Below are 24114 nucleotides of genomic sequence, written 5' to 3' on the forward strand. Positions count from 1 at the left end.
CATTGAGGAGGAGAGGCCTCTTTTGGCCCACCTGGTACCCTAGTTTCCTCTTCCTATTCTTTGATGGGCTTGCTTTCTAGGAAATCTGATGTCTAAGTATTATTAAACTTGCATGTAATTATCTTAGTTTTTTTCTCTTTAATTGCAGTAGATGGTTCTGTTTTTTCCCATCTCTCTCAATTTTCTCATCTCCTAACAGCAAAGACAGAAGAAGGAAAATCTGACACCTTGACATCACCCTTGAGAGCCCCAGCAGGCCTCCTGCCTTTGACGACAATCCTGAGAAAGAAGAAGGAGATGGAAATGTTAGAGGAGGAGGCCTGTGGGTTGCTCTCCCATTTCAACCACCAAAACGTGGATGCACTTCTGAGAGTTACAAGGAATGCACTAGAGGCCATCCGCAGGCGTATTCATTCCTCTAATACAATGAACTTCCTGGGTAATAATTCAATACAGTTTTCCTACTGGCAGGCCAGGCATGGTTGCTGCTTGTGTGTGTGTGTGTGTGTGTGTATTCCTATTATTTTAAAATATTTTTAAAAACCACCATTTATTGAGAGCCTCCTTCTAAAATTATACGTTATGAACTTTGATTATTCCAGGAGTTCTATGAAGTATATCTTATTAATCCATATTCTCCAAAGCAGAACATTTCTTTACTATTTTTTGTGTCAATTTAGTACTTTCCAGCCAATTTTTTCATTCCTAATACAATCATCTTCTCCTCTGCACAGTTCAGAAAAAGGTGTTGTGTTTCCCAGATGAGCCCCCCAAATTCATCAAATCTAGAGACATTCTGAAATTAAATTTGTTTTTTCAAAGATTTTATTTATTTATTCATGAGACAGACAGAGAGAGAGAAAGGCAGAAACATAGGAGATACAGGAAGAGGGAGAAGCAGGCTCCATGTAGGGAGCCCAATGTGGGACTCGATCCTGGGACTCCAGGATCACTCCCTGAGCCTAAGGCAGACACTTAACCGCTGAGCCACCTAGGTGTCCCTGAAATTAAATTTTAAATTAAAAATTAAAATACATTATTAATCAAAATAGAAAAATAATAGAGTGATAAATCCTTTTTATTTATTTTGAATATTGGTATTTAAAGGGAAGCATCTCTATTACTTAATTAAAAGTAGATGAGTAAAAGTGGATACACCAAAGGAATTTTTTGATTGGTAGCATGGCTTACTATGTTTTGTTTCTCTTTGGAATAGAAGAATGTTCTTTTATTTAACACAGGAATGTTATTAGAACTTACCAAGCATTATATGCTGAATATTAAATCACATGTCTTTCCCAGCTTTATATATTCTAGTATTTCCAACTGTATAGAGTTATACACACACACACACACACACACACACACACACACACATCTACACGTATATCTATGTCTCTACCAATACTTATATGTATATGCAACTTTAAAAGCCACTTGGATATAAATGGTGAGTTACACTTTATTTCTTCTCCACTCTAACTGCTCCCAGTTTGGATTAAACACACTGTGGTAGAAAAGGCATATGTTTTATTTGAAATTCCAAACTGGTTATTTGTTCTGACTTTGGCTTTTTCTGACAGCTTTCTTAGTCTTCATGCCTCGCTTCCTTATTCTACATTTAACTAATTTGTTGGCATGCTGGTATATGGACAGCATTATTTTCAGTTTTTTAGATAACAGTTTACATAATTAAGCCAGATTCTACATAGTGGGTGGCCTTTTAAGGAGGGTGTATCAGTGGGGATCCCTGGGTGGCGCAGCGGTTTAGCGCCTGCCTTTGGCCCAGGGCGCGATCCTGGAGACCCGGGATCGAATCCCACGTCGGGCTCCCAGTGCATGGAGCCTGCTTCTCCCTCTGCCTATGTCTCTGCCTCTCTCTCTCTCTCTGTGTGAATATCATAAATAAATAAATAAAATTTAAAAAAGGAGGGTGTATCAGTAGATTGTATCAGCAGAAAATGTGTTGGGTCCTGCTGAACTGCTGTTGTATTGAGCAAAACATATTTCTCCATTACTTTTCATCCATTCCTCAAATATTTGTCTGATTATATACCTATTATGTATTGTTCTAAGTACCTTAATTTTTCCCCAGCTTAAAATGAAATAAACTCCATTTTATTTGTAAAAAAACAAAAAATAGTAAGGCTTCCCTCTGTTATGTTAATTCAGACAGTAAGAGTACATCCAGAATCAAGCAGAACAGCCTGCCCATTTTCCGGGCAAGCATCACTCTGGCCATTCCCAACATTGCCATGGCCCCTGCCCTGGAAGACATACAGCAGACGCTGAACAAAGCTGTGGAGTGCATAGTCCATGTCACTAAGGGGGTCAGACAATGGAGCAGTGAGCTGTTGTCCAAGGTGGGTATGGATGAAGGAATCATTTCACATGGAAGCTACTTCTTTTATGGATGGATCCAAGCTGAAAAATATCCTTTCACTTTGTAGAAAAAGATGGAGGAAAGAAAAATGACCGCTTTGCAGGATAATGACAGTGATTCTGAGATTGAAATGGAAGAAAATGAACCTCCTGGTGAGTGTTCCTTTGGTTCTTTTTAACCAGTCGTTGAAAACCAACACTGAGGGAGTTAAAATGTATTTTCCCTCCATGCAATTCTTACATCAGTGTTGATTAGAATATTAATCTGCGAGCCAGTTTTAAATGAATATAAAATAAAAATCCATGTATTTTATTATCACTATTATAAATTGTGTATCTATAGTGTATACATCACAGATGTGGCTGCCTCACTGATTTCTGGTCCAGTGTGATGATAGGAATGGGGGTATAATAAGGACTTCAGTCTCACAGTTTAAAGAAAAACTTATCACAATGAATATTTTCTGACATTTAAGAGATATTTTGTATTTTAACCCATACTGTGTCCTGTTATGCTAACATGTTGTGATGTTTGCTGTATATCCTATGGTTTTCACTTATACTCTGTAAAATTAGAGAACATATGCTATCTAAGTTGCTAATGACATTAAATGTTAACCTTGAGTCCTTCAAACTCATTCTAAGGAAAACCTGCAAAAGGCAGATCTCATTCACTTATTGTTCATTACCCCTGTGTGATAAATCAACTAACCCTGAGGAGAACTGAAGAGGTTCTGCTTTAAAACAGTCTGTTATGGGGCAGCCCCGGTGGCGCAGCAGTTAGTGCTGCCTGCAGCCCACGGTGTGATCCTGGAGACCCTGGATCGAGTCCCACGTCGGGCTCCCTGCATGGAGCCTGCTTCTCCCTCTGCGTGTGTCTCTGCCTCTGTCTCTCACTCTGTATCTCTCATGAGTAAATAAAACAAAATCTTTAAAAAAAAAACCAGTCTGTTATGGAGGAGGATAAAGATAGCTCGAAACACTTGGTCCACAACTTACAATATTATTTATTTAAGCCACAAAGACATATGTTATTATGTTAATTTCAATTTTTATGTTATGTGGAAACACTGCTTTACATCCTAGACTAGTTTATAATTCAGAATTTTCTAAGCTCAAAATATGTTCAATCATGAATTATATCTGAAATTGAGAAGAAAAAATGTTTGATGAAAAGTTGTATATATAATTTTGTTATGACAAAGAGATTTAACAAATTGCCAAAATTTATGAGATGCAGTTAAAACAGCACTTAGAGGGAAATTTATAACCTTAAACATGGATATTTAAAAAGAGGCCATACCTCAGATTAATAATTTTGTTTTTCTATCTGAAGAAAATTATCTTCAAGGTTACTGATTTTTTTTCTAGAGCCTGAAGTCTGTTGAGCTCCTCTCGTGAATTCTCATTCCATTTATGTTCTCAACCTTAGAATTTGCATTTGACTCTTTTGTATTTCTGTTTCTTTACTAGTATTCTCTATTTTGTGACATGACCCTCACACTTTCCTTTAATTCTTTAGATCCGGTTTTCAGCGGTTCTCTGAACATATTTATAACAGCTGATATAAATTTGGTCTAGTAATTCCAATAGTTGGGTTTTCTCATGTGCAGTTTCTATTGACTACTGTTGGTGTTGTGTATGGGCACTGGTTTCCTCCTGTACCTTTGCATAACTCATCATTTTAATTTTTGTTGAAAACTTGATATTTATTTATAAAGATTTTATTTATTTATGAGAGAGAGAGCGAGAGAGCGAGAGAGCATGAGCAGGGGGAGGGGCAGTGGGAGAGGAAGAAGCAATGGGGCTCGATCCCAGGACTCTGAGATCATGACCTGAGCCCAAGTCATATGCTTCATGTATCAAGCCACCCAGGTGCCCTGAAAACTTGATATTTTAAAGAATATAATGTGGCAGCCCTGAAAATCTGCTTGTCTTCTCCCCAGAGTCTGTTGTTTCTGTTTCATTATTGACTTTATTGACTTTCCTGGACTAATTCCGGAAAATTTGCCTTTCTTGTGGAGTGCACCACTGTAGTTTTTGGTTGGATAGTTTGAAGGTCAGCTAATGATTGCACAGAGATTTCCTTAATCCTTTGAACGGATAAGTCTTACACCCTTTGCCTAGGGATGGTGTGTGTGCTGGAGCACTCTGAGAACTCAGGAAATTTTCAGTCCTGCCATAGCTTTTATTCACTTGATTGTTCAAGGCTCAAGTCAAAGATTGGGGCATTTTAGGTCTTTCCTGGGCATATGGATAGCTCTGTACAGATGCATGACTTTCTAGAACTCCAGGGGATACAATGCCCTCTGTGGATATCTCATTCCCCAGATCTTTAATTTTTTGGTCAACCTCTTGTTTGCCTCAAGTAATATCATTGTCTCAGTCATCTGTGAAATTAATTGTAGTTGATAGTTTTTTTTTTTTTTTTTTTACAAATGCCTTGGTGATAGAGATTTTATTTTTCTCAGTGAGTTCTGAGTCAGGTGAAGTAACAATAAACTCTGGGGCTTTTCCAGAGAACTTCCTGATGCATCAAGTAGTGACAATTTTCTGAGCCTTCTTGAGGAGCTCTAAATGCACTCTGGCCTCTCTGGTGATGGCTAGGCTGTGGCTGTGTTTCTGAAAGCCACCATGTTGTCAGTGAGGGGGCAGTGGGCCTTTGGAAGTTAAAAACACCTCAAACTCTTGTTACTAAGATTTTAGCATTTTTTTCTTTTAAAGATTTTTATTTATTCATGAGAGACACACAGAGAGAGAGAGAGAGAGAGAGAGAGACAGAGACAGAGACAGAGAGAGGCAGAGACACAGGCAGAGGGAGAAGCAGGCTCCCTGCAGGGAGCCCAACGTGGGACTCAATCCCAGGACTCCAGGATCAGGCCCTGGGCTGAAGGTGGCGCTAAACTGCTGAGCCACCCGGGCTGCCCTTAGCATTTTTTTCTTGAATAAAGGAGTACTGCTTGGCTTGTTGCAAGCTTTGGTTCATGTCCAGAGTCCTGAAAAAATTGATAGTGACAAATTTTCCCTATTTTCAATTGCTTTTACAAAGAAGCAGACTGTCGGAGGTCCTTACTTTACAGACATGTCTTCCTTACAGAAATCCCCTCATCTTTTTAAAGCATGTTCCCTATGCTGTTGATATAAACTTTTCTCTTTCTCCTTTGTTTTTACTTTTAGATACCTTTGAGATAGCATCTGTAAACTTACCTATTCCTGTACAGATCAGGAACTATTATAAGAATGTGTCTGACAACAAAGAGATTGTAAAATTAGTCTCCGTGCTTAGCACAATCATCAACTCCACTAAAAAGGTATGCCAAGAGGATTTGTCACGAGGTTTGCCATATTTGCTCCACAATATGTACCTGCGTGAGGATGAATGTCACAAGCTTGTCCTACTCATAGCCTGGGTCTTTCTGTGCCTTCACTGAGGAGCTGTGGATTCTGGAATGTGCTCAGCAAATGTTTAACTAAAGACTTTTCTTCCTAGATTACAAGGGGACAAATAACTGTTATTCCTATGTTTTATATTTTGTTCTAATGCTTTAAACCTACGTATTTACCGATTTAATACAAATAAACCCAATCATTAAAAAAATTGATATGTTTCTTTTTTTAAAAAAGATTTTATTTATTTATTTGACAGAGAGAGAGAAAGAGAGTGAGCACAAGCAGAGGGAGCAGCAGAAAAAAGCGGGAGGAGCAGTCTCCTCACTGAGCAGGGAGCCCAATGCAGGGCTCCATCCCAGGACCCGGGGATCATGACCTGAGCTGAAGGCAGATGCTTAACTGACTGAGCCATCCAGGTGCCCCAGAATTTGATATGTTTCAAAGCACAAGTCAGACTGCTACCAGTACTGGCTAGTATCGTTTGAAAGAGAATAAGATTTATACTCAGTTTTTCATATTTGTGTAGTCAGGTAAATCTCATAAACTATCAGATAAAATTTCTGTGTATTGCCACATGGAAATAAGGTAATACAAAGGACAGAGCAAATAGTAATAGTGTAAATTCCAGTTAACTTTTCTTCCAGCCTGTTCTCTCAGCTCCCCTTTTTATTGTTCAGGCAAATCGGTTCTTGTCAGAAGGATTCAAAACCCTGACATTAATTTCTACTTAAAAACAATCTAGGGATCCCTGGGTGGCGCAGCGGTTTGGCGCCTGCCTTTGGCCCAGGGCGCGATCCTGGAGACCCGGGATCGAATCCCACGTCGGGCTCCCAGGGCAGGGAGCCTGCTTCTCCCTCTGCCTATGTCTCTGCCTCTCTCTCTCCCTCTATATGACTATCATAAATAAATTAAAAAAAAAATAAAAACAATCTATATTCACATTGTCCCTAAGACCTGTTGACTCTAAAAATGTCTCCAAGTGTTGAGGGAATAGTTGTCACTCAGCAAATACATCTTTTCTGTTAGTCAGTTCTGATAGAGTGAACTTCATTTGTCTGAAAACATTTTGGAAAGCTGCCATTGCTCTAACCATGTGAAGAAATATTATTAAGTTTAATTTTAACGTGTTCCTAAGGGAACTGGAAGCTTTTGCATTTATGCATTTTCAATTTTCTTTTCTTAATATGTTGAAGGTCCTATATTTAATTTTATCGTAGGGACAGTGTTCACATAATTCAATATAACAAATATTTATCTAATGCTTAGTTTATCAAGCTCCATGTAAATGATAAATGTAAGTATTCAATGAGGATAATAAACATTCAGATATATTTTCAAATGTTGCAGTAATCATGGAAAATACAATAAAATAAATCAATAATGAAGCTCATTACTTTCTCTGAATATAAGTAGCCACAATCATGAAAATCAAAGGGTAAGACATAGTAGTTGAAATTAGCATACTGCTGGCAACACAGTGCTTATCTGTGTTATTTTGTTGCATTTGCTTTTATATCATATGAAGGAAATGTGCAAATCTTAGCACTTAGAATAACTGGAAGTACTTTTCCTGGATTGACGAGATGGACAGATTGTTTCTGGAAGAATAAATACACACTTAGTCATCATATTAGACATGGCCAGCCCTCCACAGCCCAGGACCCTTCTGAGTGATTCTGCCTCAACCACGGAAAATCCTATGATCCTGTCCTTTCCTTCTTGCCATAGCTGATTGGATCAGAATGTAAGCCTGACCTGCATTTGGCAGATCCACAGGCTAGCCATCAACTTACAACATTGCCTGCTTGGAAAGATGAGCTGGACCGAACCATCTAAATAACCTTGGCAGTAAAAATGACTTAAGCAGAAGAGCTCTACACATGCAGTTCAGGCAGTTCTTCCTTGAAGCTCTAGGCTACCTTCACTTAAAAAATACCCAATTTGATTAAAGAGTGACACTGTCAGAAAAGATAAATGAGAGTCTAAAACTTAGTCACCTCGGTGTTTTCTTGATATTATAAACTCTGGGATGTTGAAAGAACTCAGAATTCTGGAATTTCTACCAGATTCAGACGTCTTTGATAATCTGTGATTCATCCTCTAAGACATTGTACTCTTGTGAATGTCTACATGCTGTTGCAATTCATTCTGGGTATGCATGTCAACATCTCAGCCCGTGGCAGGGGATCAGTTTGGTTGGGATAAGTAGTGGCAGGCTTAGCTTTGCACATTTTAATGAGTGGGAAGTCTCAATAGCTATTAAACCTGAAGCTAGGGGGTACATTTTTAGCTGTGTGTGGAGTATTGGGGTAAAGCTGCTTGCTTCGGTGCGAGTTGGTATAATTAAGTGATTGGGCCATTTAGAATGTTGTTTGTATTGCTCTATTTTTTCAAGTAATGGCATTTTAAATGCTGTCTCACTTAAAAATTTTTTTTCTCATGTAGGTGTAACTATGAAATTTAAGCCAATAGAAAAAGTTGATTCTCAACAGATATAAACATTAGAAGTGAGGAGTCAAATCTTTAATTATTTGTAGATGATAATGATTTTCTGTCATGTAAAACTGAGAGGCTAATCTGAAAAAAAACTATGACCCAACAAGAGTTCAATTAGTTGTTAGTTGAAAGATAATTATAGGCATTTTTACTGTAATGCAAAAAACATATTCCTGAAAGTCTTGTTTTGCAAAGTTGCATATTTAACATAACGTGGATTATGAGAAAAGCAGGTTTGAGGCAGACCGTCAAAACCTAGAAAATTGGGACACCTGGGTGGCTCACTGGTTAAGTGTCTGCCTTTAGCCCAGGGCATGATCCTGGAGTCCTGGGATCGAGTCCCATATTGGGCTCCCTGCATGGAGCCTGCTTCTCCCTCTGCCTGTGTCTCTGTTTCCCTCTTTCTCTCTCTGTGTCTCTCATGAATAAATAAATAAAATCTAAAAAAAAAAAAACCTAGAAAAATTTGTTAACCAGATTAGTTACAAAAACAATGACAATCATGGTAAAATACTAACCCATTTAATAATGGTATAGTAAGTAAAGAGCTTTATTATCAAAAGGTGAAAGAAACTTGGTAAAAGATGAGTGTCAGAAACAGTTTAAACTGCTGAGTTATGGAAACAAGGATAAAATATAGAAAGGTCAGGTTGGACTGTGCAAAGAACATTCTTAAAACAAAGTGGTGACTAAATAGGCCCCCAAGGAAAAAGTGGAAGGACTGTGGCACACGAGATTGTGCCCCTCCATGGCTGGCTGTTTTAGCTGGTACAGAACAAAGTGCTGGGAAAAATAGCATTTGATGTGACCTCCTCATCATTTTGACATTAGTTACCAAATGTGAGTGAGCCAGTTCATCTCACAGAAGCACACTTCATAGTAATAGGACTATTTATTAAAAAATAATTTTAAAAAACTTATATGCCATCCATAGCCAGTTATAAAAATAGAAAAAGATCTCGCTTACAATGATCATATTATTGAAAAATACTGAGGAACATATGTGATAAAGAGTGTGTGAGGTCTCTATGAAGATTCCTGTACTACTTAACAGGTAATTAAAAAAATTAGAAGATTTGGAAATGTTTACTGTGTTCTAGGATAGGAAGACTTAATATTGTACAGGTGTCAATCCTAATCCAATGGATTTATACATTTTATGTGATTTCATGTAATCTTCAATGGAATTTGATGCTGGATATATTCTGTTTGCCTCTCCAGATCTTATCTCCACCCTCTGACCTTAGGAAACAAATTAATAGATTACCATTGAGGCTTCCAATAGATTTGACCAGTGAGAGAGTCATGGGGGAGGTCTGATGCTGGATGGCAGGGAAGAGAATGACCTCAGAGTGATTTTTCCACAGCAAGCTGTGATTTTGAGCTGTGATTTCTGAATGAAAGGCCAGCTACAATCAAGAGGCTCTTGTCCAAAAGAGTCTTTCTGGACTCGTCATGGTCTCTCTTTTTCTGGTTTTCCTAGTTTCTAGAAACTATCCCTCTCTCCTTTTGGCTAGAAGGCTAACGGTTTTGTTGTTACTGTGTTTGACTTACCATGTCCATAATGAATCTAGTTCTAGTTCTGTGGCATTTCTAACTATTTACACAGCTCACTAATTAAGGATTTTGATAAATCCGTGGGAACCACCAGCAATTGAGCAATATTCGCTTATACCATGATGCCATTTCCACATCTTTCCTCTCAACACAAATCTGTTATTTGTATTCTAGGAAGTTATTACATCTATGGATTGCTTCAAACGCTACAATCATATTTGGCAAAAAGAGAAAGAAGAAATGGTTATGATGTTTATTACAAAAACCCCCTTGCTTTCTGAATTTGAATCTCAGATTCTCTATTTCCAAAAGCTAGAGCAGGAAATTAATGCCGAAGCAGAATGCATCTGTGTGGGTGCCATTGCTCTATACACAGGTTGGTTCATTTTCTTTCAGGCAATCATAAAAATTCAATAGTATTGTTCTGTCTCCTTACCTAGATTAGTATTCCAGAGAGTTCTAGCTATCTTTAAGACTGACTTTCTTTTGGGCTTCAAGTTTTAAGACCAATTTGTATATTTGTTTTTTATTTCCTTCTGCATGATTATATATTCTGGACTATTTTGAACACTTTGCTGCTAAACATTGCAAATAAATGCTAATTCAGAGAAAGAGGATGAGCATGTTGTAGTTGGAATTAAAATTTATTTTTCCTTTAATAAATAATTATAAGCATTTGAGGCTTATCGCTAATGATTTTGATAATGTCCTTTTTTTAGCATTTCAAAATATGTTCCAAATTGTTGTACAACAAGCTTTATAAAATGAATGAATATATAATGAGGAGGAAAATCTAATGTTTTTCCAGTTTGATTTTCTTATGCTCTACAGGGCTATAAGTTGCAAAGTATTTATAATTGGTGAACAATAGCATTCTATCTTTTCATACGTGCAAGTTTTTTTTTAAGATTTTATTTATTTATTCATAGAGACAGAGAGAGAGAGAGAGGCAGAGACACAGGCAGAGGGAGAAGCAGGCATCATACAGAGAGCCTGACGTGGGACTCGATCCAGGGTCTCCAGGATCACGCCCTGGGCTGCAGGCGGCGCTAAACCGCTGCACCACCAGGGCTGTCCCGTGCAAGTTTTTCAAACTGATCTGTGGACAATTGGGCTTTACAGCTGACTTGAAGTTCACTCTGACTGCTGAGACAAAGGCCTGGATGGTTGTCATTGGCCGTCACTGTAACAAAAAATATAGGAGTGAGATGGAAAACATTTTTACACTCGTTGAAGAATTCAATAAGAAACTGAATCGTCAGATTAAAGACTTAGATGATATTCGGATTGCTATGGCAGCACTGAAAGAAATCAGGGAGCAACAAATCTCCATTGACTTTCAAGTAGGACCTATTGAGGTAACAGATAATCATTTATTCATTATGGAAATATCTCCACATGTTGAGTGATATTAGCTAAAATATTGACTAGGTCTGGACTATAGTTACAAATGGACGCTTAACCTAAGAACAATTTCAGTAATGATGATACCGAACCTTATAGGGTACCTTCTGTGGGCCTCTTCTGGTCCTTTACATGGCATCTAAGATTCCTAACTGCAAAACCTGGGGTGAGGGTTTCTGCACAAGTGATCTATTGATGAGTTCCCATAGGAGAAGGAGGTGAGGGAAGCAGAAATGATGAGGTTGATTCAGGTGTTGGGTAGCTAAGATTGATTTCTACTTGATTCCATGGGGTGCTGTGGAGCATGAGCTATACTGCACAGTTGGTCCTACCTTGAGGTAAAGAGGACTGCCCTTTATACCCCCAAGTCAGTTGGTCATTGGCTATAATCTCCCCATGAGGAAGCTCCCATTTAGCTGAGGACAGTTTTTGCAGGGAAAGAGGCAGCTATGATCCCCATAGACAGCACTTGTAGCAGTTGGAATGGGAATACCAGCTGGTAAACAGAACCTGGATGGAGCTGTAGGGGAGGAAAAATTCTTCCTCTACTTTTCAATGTCTTCTAGTTGGCTTAAGAATTAAATTGATATGTGACAGATCAATAGGAGAAAAACCAAAGTTTTATTATAGATGCACAGAGCCCAATAATGAAATTGATACCTAAAGAAATGTGGTCTATGTATACAATGGAATATTCCTCAGCCATTAGAAACGACAAATACCCACCATTTGCTTCAACGTGGATGGAACTGGAGGGTATTATGCTGAGTGAAGTAAGTCAATCGGAGAAGGACAAACATTATATGTTCTCATTCATTTGGGGAATATAAATAATAGTGAAAGGGAATAGAAGGGAAGGGAGAAGAAATGTGTGGGAAATATCAGAAAGGGAGACAGAACATGAAGACTCCTAACTCTGGGAAACGAACTAGGGGTGGTGGAAGGGGAGGAGGGCGGGGGGTGGGGATAAATGGGTGACGGGCACTGAGGGGGGCACTTGACGGGATGAGCACTGGGTGTTATTCTGTATGTTGGCAAGTTGAACACCAATAAAAAATAAATTTATTATAAAAAAAGGAAAAAAAAGAAATGAGCAAGGAATTGACAGTTCAAAGAAAACTTAACTTTGGGAGCTTCAATTAATTAGTAAGGGATTCTAAAGGGAATTTGGGCTCTGGTAGCTGAAAAAGTAACAAGGGTTGTTTATACAGCCTTCTCAGCTCTAAAGGTCCTATCTCTGGTATTAGGCTGTCTCTCGACCTCCTGGTTCAGAGAGGATACCTTTCACATGGAAGGTTTATTTTCTGCTCTCTAGAGAAAAAGTAGGGGAGGGGTCAGAGTGTTCTTTTTGCATTAGCAAAAAGTTTCTTAAGTGACTCTTATTTAGAATAATCAATGTGGCAAAGTGACGCATTTTAGGGTGGCTTGCCCTTGGTCCCTGGAGGCACTAATAGTGTTCATTCATGTATTAATTTTGTATTGACTCATTTAATCTTTATCAGACACCTACTTTATTTTTTTAAAAGATTTTATTTATTCATGAAAGACACAGAGAGAGAGGCAGAGACACAGGCAGGGGGAGAAGCAAGCTCCATGCAGGGATCCCGGGACTCCAGGATCATGCCCTGAACCAAAGGCAGACACCCAACCACTGAGCAACCCAGGCATCCCCAAACACCTCCTTTAAAATAGGAAACTGAAGGTCAAGGAAGTGATGCAGTTTGATTAGCATTACACATTACTTTTTTTTTTTTAAGATTTTATTTATTTATTCATGAGACACACACACACACACACACACACACACACACACACACACACACAGGCAGAGACACAGGCAGAGGGAGAAGCAGGCTCCATGCAGGGAGCCCGACATGGGACTCGATACTGGATGCCCAGGATCACACTCTGGGCCGAGGGCGGAGCTAAACTGCTGAGCTACCTGGGCTGCCCCACGTTACTTTTTTAATTGTACTGTTTCATATTTTCTCTTCTATATGAATATGTTTGCTCAGGAATGGTTTACTGTGCTATTCTTTTAAGTGAGATCAGTGTAATTGTAGCGTTAAAATAATTCCAGAAGAAATATCTTTTTATTACACTGTAACTTAAATGTATGGACTTAAATTTCTGATGGTGAGGATTGTATACTAATCTCACATTTTCTGTATCCCTCTTTGAATTTTAGAAAATTTTAAATTACCATGATAATGAGGCAGATGACCATGTGTTTGCACTGTTGCTATATTGAGTCAAGAAAATCATATGGTACTCTGTGCCCTTCTTGGGAATTGAAACATAAGGTGAAGAGTCCCTGCTTTATGTAGAACCAGGAGCATTGCTGGGAGTTTGAAGAGGAGGCCCAGTAACTGACACCTCTGTTTGCCCCTGTCTATGAATTCAGACAAAACTATAGTCCAGTAGTCAAGATAAAACAAACACCTAACTTGTCAACATCAAAATACAACCTCATTCCTGGTAGAACTTACTTGGAAGACATGGCTTGGTATACAACTCCCGTATTCCCATTATCACCCAAATTTGTACAGACACACCATGAACTTGTGAATACTATATCCCAGAATTGTTGAACCTACTCACAAATCAGAGGCAGCATTGGAAAGCTGCAGGACCCTCTGTTTCCCCACTTTGCTTGATTGGTACTGGGATGCAGACCAGAAGAATGCATTCAAGGAGAAAGAAGTAAGATGGAGAAAGGCACTGGGCTAGGTGTACCCAAATCAATAGTCTCTTCCCCGAATTAATGATTAGGTATTCAACTACCTGTATAGGGAGAACTAATGGTGGGAGATCAGGGTAGGGATATTTAGGGAAAATCCTTTTTCATGAAAGCCAGTTTTAATCTATTAGCCAAGAGAGTCATCTAGGATTTTTCATCTTGAAGGTAGTGACTTGGCTCAGGCTTCAATGCATGAGTTCCCTCTTGTGTCTCAGTATTGGAACCTCTTACCAACAAAATGAGATGGGATAGAGTTAAAACCCTGATTTATTTTGTTATCCTAATATTAGCAGTTAGATTACTTTATTTTCATTTACTTGATATAATTTCAGTCTTAAAATACAATTAAGGAGCCTAAGTAAAAATACCTTTTATTTGTATAATGATTTATAATTTTTATGGTTTTTGAAATTCACTTAAAATGCTATTTTTTGATATTTGCAAAAATCCTGTGAAGCAGTCAGGGAATTCTCCCATTTTACAGATGAGGAAACCAAAGCTTAGGGGGCTCAGTTGGTCATTTAAGTTTTCAGAGTTTGCAAGAAGAATAGTAGAACTCTCTGGGCCGTTTCCCTAACATGTGGATATTTTCCATTCCAACACTTCAATAAATGCTTTAATAAATAAATGTATAGATTTATGCATTTGACTGCCAGAAATTAAATTTTCCTTCTTTTGTGTAGGAATCCTATGCCCTGCTTAACAAATATGGGCTTCTGATAGCGAAGGAAGAGATGGACAAAGTTGATACTCTGCGTTATTCTTGGGAGAAGCTTCTGGCACGTGCCAGTGAAGTTCAGAATGAATTAGTCTCACTGCAGCCCAGTTTCAGGAAGGAACTTATTAGCACCGTGGAGATCTTCCTCCAGGACTGTCACCAGTTCTACTTGGACTATGATTTGGTACAACTCTAGCTTTTTTTTGTTTGTATTTTTTGGGAAGTCTGGGAATGGAACATGCAAAGGGTTTAAAGATTGTACATCAAGTTTAATGAAATTCTCTAGGAATGGGAATTTTATTTTCATGAGGGCAGTCTAAGAAATGAGGAATTTAAAAGCACTGTCCATATTATATGACTGTTCTGTTCCTGAAGTTGTTTGATAGCTTTCTAAATTTGTGCAGACAAATACTATTCGCATATGGTTAGTATAGCCCTCCCTCGACAGCTCTCCTTAGTTCCACAAACACCACAGGGTACCTGGCGTGAGCCAGGCACTGCCCTTGGTGCCGAAGGCACAAAGGTGGATGAGACAGATGGAGTTCATGTTTTTGTCACTCATTTACGAGTTTTAGTGCCAACTCTTCTACTGGGAATGTTGTATAATAAGACCCATTTCTAGCCAATTATAATATACTACAGAGTGGAAATATGTAGAATAAAGGGTATGGTTTGTATCTATTGTGTAGGAAAAACACACCAAACCACAAAGTTAATAAACTTATGAGATTGGATTCCTGCACTAACTTCATGGAAGAAAAAGCACAGAAATCCACTTATTGAAGGTGTTCTAATGTAGGAAAACCTGTTGGGAATGTCAAGATTATAGGTCACTTCGCAAGTTGATATGAGAATGGTAAAATCTGAGTTTCATGGCATTAGTGTTGAATTCAAAGCCAGATGTTATATGTGCTTCCTACAGAGTGCTTAGTGACTTTTCTTTGCCTGTGTCACCTAAGAGATGAATAGTACTTGTTTTTAATTTTCAAAATTTCTTGAAATTGAGAGGTTGTGGTATTATTTAGAAGTTGTGGTATTTTTTAGACTTGAAAATATTTCCAAACGAGTCACTTTCCTGAGTACTTTCCTACAGTTAAAAAATGAAGTTTTCTATCATTTATGTGACATGCCTGAGAGCATGCAAATACTTTGAGCTCATAAAATCCATAAGCAACATTTCATTCTATTGTATATTTAACTTTTTGTTTCAGAATGGTCCAATGGCTAGTGGCTTGAAACCCCAGGAAGCCAGTGATAGGCTTATCATATTTCAGGTAATCTTTTTAATTTCTATGACCTTCTAAACCACCAAAATGTATTTTAGGCCCATACATTTATTTCCTTAATATGGAAAGGCCTATTGTGGAATGTTTTAAAAAAAATGTGAGTTGGGATGATTATAATTAGAGTTAGTTTCTATGTAACTAGCTATAGTTATTTACTGTTCTTACTTGCATGTGCTCAGAGATCATACATGCTTGCTTATTTGCCAGTTTTTAAAAATTTACATGTTTATTCATGTGTAAATCATCTTGATGAGTTTTCACTTATGTTTTCTTTAGAATCAGTTTGATAATATCTATCGGAAATACATCACCTATACTGGAGGAGAGGAGCTTTTTGGTCTGCCAGTTACTCAGTATCCTCAGCTTCTTGAAATAAAGAAGCAATTAAATCTTCTACAGAAAATATACACTCTGTACAACAGCGTCATAGAAACTGTAAATAGCTATCATGATATCCTTTGGTCAGAAGTGAATATTGAAAAAATCAACAATGAACTTTCAGAATTCCAGAACAGGTGAGAAATTAAATGTTTAGCATGCCCAGAGCTATTGAATCTCAAATGCTTTCTTTTTTTTTGATAGGCTGTCAAATTCTCTTCTCACCCTTTGATGTTTTGAAAGCACATTGTGCTGCATTGCCATTGTCTATTGACATCACCCTTGTCAGACACTATTTATTAATTACCCCTGTGTGTGCGAGGTGAGACAAGCACATCCTTTAAACCTGGATGAATATGGTCAGGGGCTTTTCTGCATCTTGGAGGGAGCTGATCTGTATTTATATTACACTTACCAACATTTGAAGTTTATGTGAGATGACTTCCTGTAATAAAAACAAGAGTCCTCTGATTTTTCTATATCCTTTAAGTAGTGAACCCAAAGAAAATAGAGGGTCATTTGATATTTTTTTTTTTTTTGTTTGACAGCCTGGTATGCTCTGTTGTGCTTTGTACTTAGAAGCCTCTTAATACATGTTTGTAGACTTGAATTTAACTGGGAGGCACCTCTATCTTTTAAAATAATGCCTTTTTTTCCTAGTTAATTTTTATGAGGTAATTGAAAAAAAACTTTCCTGATTGAGAGGAGCAATTTTCTATAATGTAGAATAGTATGTTATATTAACATTATGTTAATAGTATGTTAAATTAATATAACATAACAGATAATCCTGTGAGTCATGAGATTTGAAAATGTGGTAGGTATTCAAAATGACCATTTTTTTAATAATAAATTTATTTTTTATTGGTGTTCAATTTGCCAACATACAGAATAACACCCAGTGCTCATCCCGTCAAGTGCCCCCCTCAGTGCCCATCACCCATTCACCTCCACCCCCCGCCCTCCTCCCCTTCCACCACCCCTAGTTCGTTTCCCAGAGTTAGGAGTCTTTATGTTCTGTCTCCCTTTCTGATATTTCCTACCCACTTCTTCTCCCTTCCTTTCTATTCCCTTTCACTATTATTTATATTCCCCAAATGAATGAGAACATATAATGTTTGTCCTTCTCCGATTGACTTATTTCACTCAGCATAATACCCTCCAGTTCCATCCACGTTGAAGCAAATGGTGGGTATTTGCAAAATGACCATTTCTGATGGAAATGCTAGCAGACAGTCTTGGATGGGATACGTCCAGGCTCATCCTTGAATCACCACTCATGGTGGCTTTACTTTACAGGTGTCGGAAACTGCCCCGGGCCTTGAAAGACTGGCAGGCTTTCTTGGATCTGAAGAAGACCATTGATGATTTCAGTGAATGTTGTCCGCTCCTGGAGCACATGGCCAGTAAGGCCATGATGGAGAGGCACTGGAAAGCTATAGCTGCTCTCACTGGGCATACTATGGATGTGGGGAAAGAAACCTTTAAGTTAAGAAATATCATGGAGGCCCCTCTTCTAAAATACAAAGATGAAATAGAGGTACAGTTGATAGAAAGTATGATGTGGTGGGGCATTGGAAGATCTCATGGGATTTCTTTTGATAGTATTCCTACATTACGGATTATGGGATCAGTAAACCATTCTAAGGACATTAAAACTTTTCTAGGTATTCAGCTCTTCATTCCTTCATCAAATTTTTATGTGACAGGTTTTGTATTAAATGCTGGGGACATAAAAGATGTATTTCTGCATTCATAGGTCATTACATAATTTGTGTAGTGAAATAATTATACGTATAAAGGTATAGTTATGAAATATGGTAAATACCATTGAAGTAAAAGTATCTGCTCTATGATGGCCTACAGTAATAGGCTTAACCTGTTTAGGGGCTGGGAGTTGATAAAGTCATGGAGGTACATGCTTATGACTGCCAGGGGTACATGTTCATGTGCTTGTGTGGTGAGGCAGGGAGGAGCTTGGAAAGTGCAAAGAAGATAGTGTCAGGCAGGTGGAGCAGCAGGTGTGAAGGGTCTGAGGTGTGTTTGGGAAACCAGAGGAATGTCAGCATGGCGAGTGTGTGTTACCAATGTTGGTCTTTGGACCAGTGGGGAGGTATCTGAGAGATCTCTTTTGAGCAGAGATGACATGGTTGGATTTGAATTTTGTAAGGATCACTGTGGTAACTGTGTGGAGAAAGGATTAGGGGATGGGCCAATGAGAATGATGAGAAAGTCAACGAGGGGGTTATAAGAATATCTCAGACAAGAGATAATGGTGTGTTGGATGAGGGGGCAGGTAGTGAAGCTGAAGAGAGGAGGAAAGATTGAGGAGATTTTTATTTTTTTTTATTTATTTTTATTTTTTTTTATTTTTTTTTTTTTTGAGGAGATTTTTAGAAGGCAAAGCTAGGTAGAATTTGGTGAGGGAGGGAACATAGTAGGAGAAAAAAAAGGGCGGGGCTAAGGGGGAGCCCTAGGTTTCCTGCTGAGAGATCTTGGTGAATGATGGTGCTTATCACTGAGATAGGAAATTATTGGAAGGGACTTAGATGAAAGACAAGATACAAAGAACTTGATTTGGGGCATGGGTCTGATATTTCACAGAATGTGTTTGGGATTCCCTGTAGATCCAAGCATAGAGGCCCAGTAGGCAAATGGATGTGGGTTTTACCTGAAGACATGAAAGGGTACAGACTTTGTGGGTGTAGATGAGCTTACCCAGAGAGCGAGCACAGTATGAGATGGAAAGAGGGCAAGGACATGGCTTGACTAATGGCCCAGGAATAAATGGCTGCAGAGGAGCCTGGGAAAATCAGGTGCAGAAATCATACTGCATTGATTTAGCTCTAGAATTAAATCAGAGACATATTAAATTTTGAGTCTTTGATTAGAGTTTCAAAATTTAAAAGGTTATTACATTACCTGTTTTTTATCCAAATGGAGATAAAAATTGACATATAGCATTGTGTAAGTTTAAGGTGTATAATATATTGACACGATACACTTATATTGCCACATGATTGTCATTGTGGTGTTAGCTAATACCTCTGTCGCGCCACATAATTATCATTTCTTCTATTGGTGGTAGCAGTTAAGTTCTAGTCTGTTAGAAAGTTTAATATTTATAATATAGTTTTGTTGTGTATAGTCCATCTCCAGGATTTATTCATCTATTGGTTGCAAGTATGTACCGTTAAACGTCTGTTTCCGTCCCCCTCTGCCAGCCTCTGGTCACCACCATTCCACTCTGTTTTCTGAGTTAGGTTTTTCAGATTCCACATATAAGGGATATCATAGAGTATTTGTTTCTGTCAGACTTATCTCACTTATCCTAATGCCCTAAAGGTCCATCCATGTTGTCGCTAATGCAGGATGTCCTTCTTTCTCACGGCTGAACAGCATTCCATTGTTGCATGTCTTTTCTGTCATCTTTCTTTCTCGAAGAGTGTGGTAGGAAATTTTACAAATTAAAGTTCTGTTGTTTAGTAATATCTCTATCTTCATCTCTTTCCCTAATTGTATATCTATATACACATACACCATTTATTATATTGCATTTACAGCTGGAAAAAAAGTATTTATAGATACGGATTAAGCAAATAGTGAGGCTAGGACCTTTGCTGAATCTAGACTGTTCAAGAAGGATGTATGACTTTCAAGTGATAAAACTAGAGCTTGCAATTTTCATAGGACATCTGTATCAGTGCAATGAAAGAGAGGGACATTGAACAGAAGCTGAAGCAGGTGACCAATGAGTGGGACAGCAAAGCATTCACCTTTGGCAGCTTTAAGACCCGTGGAGAGCTCCTCTTGCGGGGAGACAGCACTTCAGAAATCATCGCCAGCATGGAGGACAGCTTGATGTTGCTGGGTTCCCTACTGAGCAACAGGTAGGAAGTCCATCTTTCCCCTGAGATTCGGGAACCCTTGTAACAAACATTTTAAGGGAAATTCATTTTTAAAATGCAGCAATAGCCCCCATATGATTTACTTAATGTTAAACATCCTTGTTTTAATTTTAGCCTTTGGCACGTCATGTATAGTCCTGTTTTTATTTCATTATCCTCTATTTGTGTGATGTGTCTGAGACCATCAACTGGACAAAGTAATGTAACATGTAATTAGCCACTTAGATCTTGCAGAACGTTTCAACTTCGCTGCTGACAAGCCTCACTGCACAGCTGACAGCTCGACAGGCTCTGGAGTCCAGGGCAAATTAGGCTGAGTTTCAGAATAATCGTTCTGTTTGGGAAATCGTTGTGCCAACATCTGTGGACTAGAAACTCTTAGTTGTGTACATACTTTAATGAGATGACAGATTAAGATGCAGAATGAACTTAATTCATAAAGAGAAGTAAAACAGCACATAATGGTTCTAGTCTCACATTTCTGTTTGACAGTTAACAGCAAAGCCATCACACTTTGGACACGTGAGTCTTAGACTCATGAACTTAACATTTCCTTGGTTCATTGCTTCCCTTTGCTCTTTCTGAAATAATTTTTTGTTTTCCAGCATCTTTTCAAATATATGGTAATAGGTAGCATGTGAGTATCATTGAGATATGAGTTTATTGCATTCTTTCAAATGTCACTCCTTTTTTCGTGTATATGTGTATTGATAATTTTAATGAAAGGATTAATAACCCCTTAATACTATTTAGATAAAAATTTCTCTTCTTCACATTTACTTGGTTACTTGGTTTTATATGTAATATAAAATTAGATCTTAGATATTTAGACCATTGATAACCTTTACTCTGAGCTGCTTAGGATTTGACAGTTTTAATGAATTTGGTTGTGATTCATATCCAAGTAGAATGAAGGACAGATAGAAAATAAGAGAGGTAGAAAATGTACACATATAAATTAAGTAGAAGTGATCTATGTTAGCGATTGATCAACTATCCTTACTAATGGCATTGAATCCACAGACAAGAATTGTGTGAGGAACACAATGTTCAATACAAATTTTTTGAACACCTACTATGTGCCTTGTGCTCTTCTAGGTGTTCTAGATAGAAGAGTGAATAAAACACAAACCTCCATTGTTATGGAACTGCATCCTAGTGAAAAGCATAAATAAAACACACCCAGAAATATGTGGAATATTAAAACAGTCTGTTTAACAATTAAGAGTATGGAAATGAAAATTTTATTCACTAATATGACTAATATTTGAGAAAATTTCAAGTCCATAGTCTGTTGAAATGGATCAATAGGGAGAAGAAAAAGAGGGAGAACAGTGATAAGTAGTGTAATCAGTTAGGATTTTGTCTGCAAATAACAGAAGCACCACATACAACATTGCTTGCATCAGACTGAAGTTTGTGTGTCTCTCACCTAAAAGAAGCACTGGGTTGATGAGAAGCTCCACCCATCATCTGGGACCCAAGCTTTGTCTGGCTCACTCTTCTGTCTTTCCCAGCTGTGGCTCTTCTCTTCCATACTCCCTCTTCCATCCAGTGTTGCCACTTACTTCTCATCCAGGAGACTGGTTCTCAGACATGGCTAGATACCGGACACACCAAGGGACCTTACATCCCAGTGTCTGGACCACATCTCAGACTGGTTGAGTCAGAGTGTCTTGGAGGTGTGACCCAGGCAGGCCTGAGTTGTTTTTAATGCTTGCTGGATGATCCCAGAGTACAGCCAAGGTTGAGAACTACTGATGTGGAACTTAGTCCTGGGACAGCACACTGCTGCACAAAGGAGGCTGGGAAATTCAGAGTTGTAACTGGGCAGCCGTGTGTCCAGGGAGAAATGAGGTTCTCATTCTAAAGAGAAGGAGAAAAGACATTGCAAGACCACTCTCGGCTTCTGTCTTAAGAAAGAAGAAGGGAAGATAGATTAACTATGGGAGAGACTGCAAAGTGGCTGTGAGAAATTTAGTATAAGCCCTAATAACACACACAAACATGAGTAGGTGGACATGAGTGAACGGGAAGTTGGAAAGAGACCCAGAAAAGGGAAGGCTAGAGAGATGGCAGGGATTGTCATATGTGAAGATGGAACTGGTTGTTTGGTCTCCACCAGGGTCTCTGTAATTGCCCATATTATATGAAAAACCAGAGAGAGAGTCCCTGGAGTAGGCACTGAAGATCAGCAGAAAGAATATTATTCCCTTGGCTGTAGCAACAATGACTGGCATTTTATTACTTTAGAAGTTGGGTGGAGTCAAATCTAATGCCTGTCTATTCCTCAGATGACATGTCTCCCACCTCTCTGTGCTCTGGATCAAAAAAGAAAAAGTTGAGCAGTGCCCAGTAAATAGCGATGGATTAGTCACTTGGTAGTAGCATTTTAAAAGCCAGCAATAGGATGCACCTGGCTGGCTCAATCAGAGAGCATGCAACGCTTGATCTCAGGGTTGTGAGTTCAAGCACCATGTTGGGTATAGAGATTACTTAAATAAATAAAACTTAAAAGAAACAAAGCCAGCAACATAATCAGATTTGTAAAGAAATAGGTAAAAATTTAGATAAAAAGGGATCCCTGGGTGGCGCAGCGGTTTGGCACCTGCCTTTGGCCCAGGGCACGATCCTGGAGACCTGGGATCGAATCCCACGTCGGGCTCCCAGTGCATGGAGCCTGCTTCTCCCTCTGCCTATGTCTCTGCCTCTCTCTCTCTCTCTCTCTCTGTGTGTGTGACTATCATAAATAAATAAAAATTAAAAAAAAATTTAGATAAAAAAATCTTCTAGTTTGAAAACAACAACAATGAAAAGAAAACATCAAAAATCCCCCAAAATGCTGAACCTATTTTTCATTTTAGGTACAATGTGCCATTCAAAGCCCAAATTCAAAAGTGGGTACAGTGCCTATCCAACTCAACAGACATCATTGAGAACTGGATGATGGTGCAGAACTTGTGGATTTACCTAGAAGCTGTCTTTGTGGGAGGAGATATTGCCAAGCAGCTTCCCAAGGTTTGAGAATTTCCTTCTGGTATTATCAGGGTTTTAACTTATAGAATTATCTAATAACTAATAATTCCTTTAAAAATGTAATACTATCTCAACTTTTATTGAGCCACACCCTCCCCAAACTTTTTGTTGTTGCCGTTGAACTGTTTTTCAAGAGGGCAATTGAGGAGAAGAAGGGGTGTGAATGCTATAGAACTCTGAAGTTTTGTCGGAAACAGAGGGTTAAAAAAACAAAGAATGAATGCCTGCATAATTGATATACTTCTTCAGGTAATTTGAAGGTAGAGTTTGGAACAGCGTAGAATTATGGAGTCGTTATCTCGACAATGGTAGGATAATTTGTTCTACTACCGATAGTTTAAAACAACCCACGCTGTACAGTAGACCAATTATATCTGTACTGGAAAACTGAGGGCAGGAAACAGGCAGGAAAAATCTCCAGAACAAAAAGGCCCTCTTCTCAAGATTGTGGAGTAAATTTCTCTCATCAAGTTTAATCATCTCATGGGAATATAGAGTGTCATATTTTGAAATTTTTGTAAAAGACCTTTTTACCAAATCTCAAGGATTCTTATTTAATTACCTTAAGTCATTTGCAAAATTATAATGTTTTAATGATATCCTTGAGTTTTAGAAGCACGATTATGTTGAGTATTCTCTTTGCTTAGGTTTCCTACTTTTTGCCATGATGAGTTTTCAGTTTCATTATAGAGGACAGATCTGTTAGCCAATGTATGTTTCACCTACTGGTGAAATGTATCCACATACTGAAATTTTAAGTACTTATTTTTGCTTTTATATTTGGGCATGTGTTTCTTCTTTCTGGGTGGAAGAGAATCC

General features: G+C 38.3%; 1 protein-coding gene across 1 annotated transcript in view; it reads left to right on the forward strand.

The window, feature by feature from the left end:
• Nucleotides 1–24114, forward strand: part of DNAH5 (dynein axonemal heavy chain 5) — a 295211-nt gene that overhangs the window by 121323 nt on the left and 149774 nt on the right. The window contains exons 19-30 of the mRNA XM_038583304.1: nt 200–439; nt 2173–2363; nt 2451–2535; nt 5560–5693; nt 10000–10201; nt 10948–11183; nt 14653–14871; nt 15899–15961; nt 16250–16488; nt 17651–17891; nt 20042–20241; nt 23124–23277. Of these exons, the coding sequence (XP_038439232.1) occupies nt 200–439; nt 2173–2363; nt 2451–2535; nt 5560–5693; nt 10000–10201; nt 10948–11183; nt 14653–14871; nt 15899–15961; nt 16250–16488; nt 17651–17891; nt 20042–20241; nt 23124–23277 (2204 nt within the window). The remainder of the gene's footprint in view (nt 1–199; nt 440–2172; nt 2364–2450; nt 2536–5559; nt 5694–9999; nt 10202–10947; nt 11184–14652; nt 14872–15898; nt 15962–16249; nt 16489–17650; nt 17892–20041; nt 20242–23123; nt 23278–24114) is intronic.

This window comes from Canis lupus, chromosome 34, assembly GCF_011100685.1.
Source record: "Canis lupus familiaris isolate Mischka breed German Shepherd chromosome 34, alternate assembly UU_Cfam_GSD_1.0, whole genome shotgun sequence".
Classification (NCBI taxonomy): domain Eukaryota; kingdom Metazoa; phylum Chordata; class Mammalia; order Carnivora; family Canidae; genus Canis; species Canis lupus.